This window comes from Ruditapes philippinarum, unplaced genomic scaffold, assembly GCF_026571515.1.
Source record: "Ruditapes philippinarum isolate M1 unplaced genomic scaffold, ASM2657151v2 ctg19188_1_1_1_1, whole genome shotgun sequence".
Taxonomy (NCBI): domain Eukaryota; kingdom Metazoa; phylum Mollusca; class Bivalvia; order Venerida; family Veneridae; genus Ruditapes; species Ruditapes philippinarum.
Genome location: NW_026851724.1, coordinates 8,470 through 15,552, shown reverse-complemented (window position 1 = coordinate 15,552; position 7,083 = coordinate 8,470). Strand labels below are relative to the sequence as shown.

The window sequence follows — 7,083 nt, the reverse complement described above, 5'->3', positions numbered from 1 at the left end:
TAAATAAATAAAAAAAAAACACGTATACAGCTATTGTTATATTGTATATGATACCAGTGTATAAATACATTGACAGTTTTTTTTTCTGTAATCAATCAATTTTAGAAGTAAACTGCACCGTCACATCATACATCATGTCTAAATCCCATCTGTAAGTGATTTCTCTGTACTGTTACACTCCCCCCAGCTTTATTTGTCACGAACTACAAGAACTTATTAAATTTCCAGCTGTTTATGATGACATATATCACTATCAGCAGTGATCATTTACAAATTTATGTGTAAATAAACCTGTAACACATTTTACTGTAAGTAAGCTGTATTCATATTGCACATGTACTAACACTTATGCTGCAATACATACATAAAAACTGTGGCATTATCCTTTCAAATACCGAATAACAATAATAGGTCGAGCGTACTGCTGTGACCATTCATGTGACCATTCGTGGATGTTACATCAATACATATAATATATGCCAATTTTAATGATAAGATTTAGATGTAAATGGTTTCAATCAAACATTTTGCTTCATTGCTTCTATTGTTTGGTATTTTTAGCAATGATCGACAGTTTAGGTGGGCCCGTACGTGTAAATAACTTTCTGGCTGCATTGAACCTGAAGCCGATTAGTAACAAAAACCTAAAGACCATGGAGAGACGGGCTGGAAACATTGTTGAACATGTGGCCGACATGTCAACTCGTGAGGCAGCCAAGGATGCCTTCCATCAAGAAATGAAGTAAGATTCAGATAATTGCTTGCATCAACAATTTCTAAATTGTTCATTTACATGGTCAATGAAAATGTGGATATTGAATGATGATTTGCTCTGGGAATGCCAAGCTATAATGCTTGTTTTCTTTGTATTGAACTGGATTTTCCCATGAATGATGGTTAGATGAACAGTCTGGCTGTACATTTTAAAAATACTATTATTGTACTATAATTGTATAAATACCATCATAATCAATTAACTATAAAGATGACAGGGTTCGAAGAATCCGGGCATTTCGAACCCTGACACATAACATTAAAATGTTTTTGTTTACACACGGTCAAGATAGCATTTATATTTCAGGGAAGTGGCTGAAGCTGAGTCCAAGAGAGCTGCTGACAGGATGGAAGGCCTTATCGAAGATCTTGGTGTATGTCCACTTCCAGATGTCTCCCCTAAACTAAAGTAAGTCTATTTACAGTCATATAGCATTTATAAAGATATCCATTATCATAAGCAGGAGCATAACAGATCTATAATTTATAAATTTTCACAGCTGAAAGTATTTTATTTACAAGTTTACTGTTCATTCCATTCTTATATATAGTTCTCACAGAATTTTGCTTATTATTTTTCTTTACTCGCTAGATTGATGTTACAACCTGACAACCAGGTGGATGATGATTGGACTGATGTAGATGAGGATAATGATGAAACTGATAATGTGAGACTCTCCTCCGCTTTGAAAAGGTACAAAAAAGAGTACTAATATTGTAAACTGTCTGTCAAATCATGAAGTGAACCTTACTAAAAAGGACACAGGCCTTTGCAAACTGATTGGAATTAATGCAGATGCCAATTAAATCAGCATCTGGACAGGTTCCAAGCCAATCAGACACTATTTGTACCAATTGTTAAGAAAAATGGCCAAAAATACATATACCAGACAACATTTAGCAGACAACATTTTTTTCCCAACATGTAAAGCGTTAATATTCTGACCCACATTCTGATAAAATAAGGAAAGCTTTTGTCTCTCAAAAATTACTTAGTGGTGTTAATTGTAAAGTGTGCATATTTCTTCTGCATATTACAGGAGACGTTATCAAGTTAGAAAACATAAAAAAAAACATCCAATGCTGTCTCGGGCACAGAAAACACCATCAAGTCGAGTTTGTCTGGCATCGAAGTTCCCTTGTCACTCTAGAACAGGAATGTCTTGTGCGGTAGATACTGCCTGGCACAAACGTGGCTTTGACAGCTTGACTTGTAAGTAATAAGTTATAAACTAACTTACCAGTTTAATCGCAACACCAGCAGTAGTGAAGAGTGTCTAAACACATACAAAATTTTAACCGTTAAGGCAATTTGCAATCGAAATGTACTTAGTTTGTTGTGATTGTGTATGAGGGGATAGAGATAGAGAGAGAGAGTAGGCAATGTTTTGATTAAGTGTTTGCTCTGAGAAGACTACCATCTTGGAATGTGAATTCTCATGTAATTTTGTTGTGATTAATGCTTCCAAGGGATCACTTTGTTTCCAGATTTTTTTTTCATGGTGGGTTCTAGTATTTATTGTTGCTTTTTGTAAATAGATGTTTAAGTTTTCCAACAGAAAGCAAAATGATACACAGATGTCATTAGTTGTTCATATGTTAATTTTACAGCTCACACCTTCTTCATGAGCAAGGCACAGTATGGAAAGAAAGTAGTGAAAGCAGTCGTTAGTCATCGGACATGCGGAGTTTGCAAATGGTGGAAAAGAAATAGACCTTCAGAGGCAGTACGAAATCATCGTTGTGTTCATGATCACACAGGAAGTGCCAGGCTTATGGAAAGTGTATCGGGTGAGCGGGGTGTATGTGAGCTACACAAGGACGGAACCCCTGTGGAAGTGATTGAAGGCGATGGAGATAACACCATGATAGCTCGTCTGAAATCCAAATCAAACATTAGCTTGAAAAAGAAATTTGACAGAAATCATATAGTGAAAAACATTGGAAAGAAGCTATATGCTCTTCAGGCGGACAAAAGCACAAAGCTCAGTAAGTTAGTGATCTTACACATTCAGAAATGTGTGAAGTATATTCTAGCAAAGAATCAAGGTGATCCAAAGGGACTAGAAGAAAATCTGAAAGCTTTAGTACCTCATCAATTCGCAGACCACACAATGTGCCAGCCTCGATGGTGTGGGTACAAGCGTGACCGCAGTGTTAAATACTCACACAGAAGCCTGCCCTACAAAGGACCGCTTAAAGACGACCACCTTAGATCTCAGCTAGAAAAACTGTTTGAACCAGTTGTGATGAAGGCTCCCCAGCTCGCAGACCTAGGTTCGAGTCAGCAGTGCGAGCATGCCAACAGAGAGGTCACCATGAGGGCTCCAAAGTCCCTTCGTTATGGGAATTCAGAATCTTTGGATTTTAGAGTGAAAGCCACAGCAGCATTCATCAATGAAGGGCGTCACTACATTTCAAAGGTACATATCTTGTTACTGTTTAAGTTTGTTCTGTTTAGTTTGCTTGTTATTTTATTTACAAATAAACCAGTACAGACATAGTTTTGAACAACAATTAAGAAAGTCATAACAACCTTTCATTTGTGGTATACTAGTTCTGGAGACCCTGTTTCCTTGGTATTAATTGTTTTCAGTATTACATATATTTGTGAATTTTTCATGCATAATTTTGGCAAACTTCAACCATCACTCGAAAAATAAAGAACATTCATAAAGTAATAAGCATTGATTTATATTTGAGAAAGAGAAAATAGTCTCTTTCAGATTGTTGAAGCCTTTGAAAAAAAAAAGAATAATTTTCATGGAAGTGTATTTAGTTGGATGTATTGCCAAAATTATGTTGGAATGTTTGTTTGACGGTTGATTGATGTTAATTGTTTATTGAAGTTTGTTGTTTTTGTTCAGCTGTTCCAGTTCAGCACTGTTATTATTCAAGGAACAAGATGTTGACAGGTGATGATCATAAGGTAAATACTCTATTATCTAGAACTTTGGAAAGATTGTCATTAAATTTTCTGTTATGCTTTGTGCAGATAGGACCTGTATGCCAGTCAGTTTTATGAGACAAACAATCCACAAGATGACTTTTATATAAAGATATAAGCAATTGCTGTTGAAAATGTTGAGTGATAATGAAGAAAAATATTGCTTATAGACCAATATGCACCTTAATGGAATGTATAAATTGTTGGTGTGAAAAGCAAACTTTATTGAATAATGGTGTTACTTTTACAAAAATCATAATGCAGTTTTCCTCAACAATAGTAAAGAGTTATGAATAGTTCCCATTTTATCTGAATTATTTTTGCCTGGGTTTATATATAGATCAAGAAAATTATTTTCTTACAATATCCATGTTTGACTGAATATTTCATTTTAAAGTGTGCTAAATAATCTGATTACTGCTTTCAGGTACACTCCGAGGCAGGTCTTTCCCCTGGTGTCCACAGCCTCAGATATGCAGATAAATGCCAGAAGCATAGGAAGCGTGTCCAGGAAAGATCGGCACTGCCATCGACTAAGCGGCGGCGACTTCAACTAAAACAAGAGCGGTCAATAACACAAGGTGCTCAAGAAGCTCTTGAAGGCATGTCCTATCAGTCAGGTAGGTAAAGTGATTTGTGCTGTTTTTTTTTTACTTACAGAACAAACATATGAGCCGTGTCACGACAAAACCAACATAATGGGTTTGCGACCAGCATGGATCCAGATCAGCCTGCGCATCCATGCAGTCTGATCAGGAGCAATGCTGTTTGCTTTCCAACTCTATTACAAGTAGAGAAACTGATAGCGAACAGCATGGGCTGGTCTGGATCCATGCTGGTTGCAAACCCATTATGTTGGTTTTGTCATGACACGGCTCATGTATTTTGACAAAATACTGTTAGTCTTGCAGGTACTGGTGTTTTCCTTCTTCTTTTCCTTCTTCGAACATCATTTCTTGTAAATATAAACATTACTAAAACAAAGTTTGCAAATTACCTTTTGTTTACTTTTATAGGTTATATTCTAATCTATATATTTGTATTTCAGAGATTGGGCATTCAGATGATGCTGACATCCAAAAGCTGCCAGATCCAGTCCCTCGTGGTGACTTCAAACCTATAGTTCTGCCAACAGGACAGCCTACATACATTGCTTTTGACCTGGAGACAACTGGCCTTAGTAAGTAGACCTGTATTCGAATTTGTTGATATATATCATGTGAAAACTGTAACACAGTTGCTTTCATTTTAGGTTATCGTCCTTCGATATTAGGTTGAGTGATTAGTCGTCTCTTAAAATATAATTGTAAAAAAATATGCTATATCAGGAATGGTTTATCCTTATTTGGAACAAGCTGAATTAGAATAAGATCTCAGATTATTTATAAGAGCACATAAAACAGCTCAAAATTGTTTATTTATTTATAAATAATTGTGTTGTTTGTTTCAGTACACGATGGCCAGATCCCACATATTACCCAGGTTGCTGCCACAGAACCTAAAAGTGGGAAAGCTTTCAATATGTATGTTCTACCTACATTGCCCATATCTGACAAGGCACAAGAAGTGACCGGCCTAAGAATGGTGGATCACAAGATGCAGTACAATGGAACTAATGTAGAGGCTTATTCCATATATGAAGCTTTGAAATCATATTGTGATTGGTTAGAAAAATTTCAGAATGTTGTATTGGTTGCGCATAATGGCAGAAGATTTGACTTTCCTGTTTTGTTGACGGCATGTGACAATGTAGGATTGAGGGACAGAATGTGTAAGTGTGTTGCTGGATGTGCGGATTCACTGTCTATATTTAGAAAAGCATACCCAAACAGGAAGTCTTACAAACAGGAAGACCTTGCAAAGGATCTATTGGGAGCTTCATACTGTGCTCATAATGCTTCAGAAGATGTCTCGATTCTTGGTAAACTTATTCACCACTTGGACATATTATCTGTTGATCTGCTGCCACACACATTTTCAACAAAATCTGTGTACAATTCCCAGTTGTGCAGTCGGGAAAAAGCAAAGAATTTGCCTTCACTTAGAGTATTGATTTATAATAGTGTGTGTAAGTTAACTACAGCCGAGAATATTGCTGCGTCCGGCTTGAACCTACAACATCTAAGGTGCATCTTTAAGCGCCAAGGCGAAGATGGTCTTCGGAACATTTTCGTGATGAAGAACTGTGACGGTCAGCCACGAGTAACTAATACTAAAAGAACATTAGAAACTGTTATCCCTGCCCTTGCACAGTATTTTTCAAGGAATTAGTGTATGACATAGCATTTTTATATGATATACTTCTGTATTGCTCCAGAGGGGATACTTTGGGAATAATACAGTTTAGTACACTGCTCGTGCTCTTTCTAAAGTCAGAACAATACGTTGAGATCCATTTCAAGTTGACAATTTTTACATTTACTCAGTATATACAGTAATTAACATATTTATAGAATGCTTAGAATATAGCTTCATAATAATTAGGTCATTTTGAGAATGTTTGATACTTTTCAAAATGTATTTTGAATTTTACATAAAGAAATGTGTACTGTTGATGAAAAATGGCCAAAATCAGTTTATGGGGTTGTCAAATATAATGCTGTATATTTTACAAACAACATGGTAAATGATGTCTTTCTTTTCTTATTTTTCTCATATGGTATGTTAGATAATTTCTATGTATTTCAATTGGCTGGACCTTGTAAGTAGGTTATAGAAAATTCTTAGAAAAATTGAAGTACAAGTCTACATTTTCACGATTTGGCCATTTTCCGAGTGACAATGGTAACATATTTTTGTTTTCATAAGTTTTATTGCAAATACTGTTACTCAAATTATATTTTATTTTGATAATATAATAAATGTACTACAATTTGGTACCAAATTTCTAATGTTTTTGCAATATCTGTTGAAAATAAGCTCATTTCTATAGTTCAACTCTGGCAAATTTTACACGATCCAGAAAGGGAAAGGCCGAAAACATACACTTGGTCATAATTTTCTTATTAGATGGTAAAAGTCAATGAAAATTTGCAAACATGTCAGGCATGTAGCATAGATTCAATAAATATTAACATTCCATAGGTTCTAAGATATGTCAATGATGGGTCTAAGACCTTAATATTGTTTTTAACGCAGGTTATTTTCCAGAATTGTGGACGCAAGGTTTTATTGTACCTTTGCATAAAAAGGGGGATAATAGAAATGTAAATAATTACAGGGGTATAACATTAATCAGCAATTTTGGTAAATTATTTACTAGTATTTTAACTTCAAGGGTAGAAAAATGGTTTGATGATAATAATATGTTATCAGACGCCCAGTTCGGTTTTAGAAAAGGGCTCAGCACTGTGGATGCAATT

General features: G+C 35.4%; 2 protein-coding genes across 2 annotated transcripts; both read left to right on the top strand.

Annotated features, from left to right (window-relative positions):
- Positions 1-284: 284 nt before the first annotated feature.
- LOC132738083 (uncharacterized) lies at positions 285-4,287 on the top strand (the record flags this gene model as incomplete). The annotated part of the gene is given in 7 exon segments (XM_060725515.1): positions 285-742; positions 1,082-1,183; positions 1,367-1,468; positions 1,815-1,987; positions 2,386-3,197; positions 3,642-3,703; positions 4,149-4,287. Coding segments are annotated over 6 exon segments (1,500 nt in total). The 3' UTR covers positions 3,687-3,703; positions 4,149-4,287.
- LOC132738075 (uncharacterized) lies at positions 3,781-5,992 on the top strand. Its single transcript, XM_060725504.1, has 4 exons — positions 3,781-3,786; positions 4,149-4,341; positions 4,770-4,901; positions 5,172-5,992. Exons 1-4 carry the CDS (start codon positions 3,781-3,783, stop codon positions 5,990-5,992), a joined length of 1,152 nt encoding a protein of 383 aa, XP_060581487.1.
- Positions 5,993-7,083: the final 1,091 nt, after the last annotated feature.

Coding starts and splice junctions, on each gene's coding strand:
- LOC132738075 (XM_060725504.1), top strand. Junction 4,342..4,769: donor AGGCATGTCCTATCAGTCAG/GTAGGTAAAGTG, acceptor TTTGTATTTCAG/AGATTGGGCATTCAGATGAT. Junction 4,902..5,171: donor CCTGGAGACAACTGGCCTTA/GTAAGTAGACCT, acceptor TGTTTGTTTCAG/TACACGATGGCCAGATCCCA.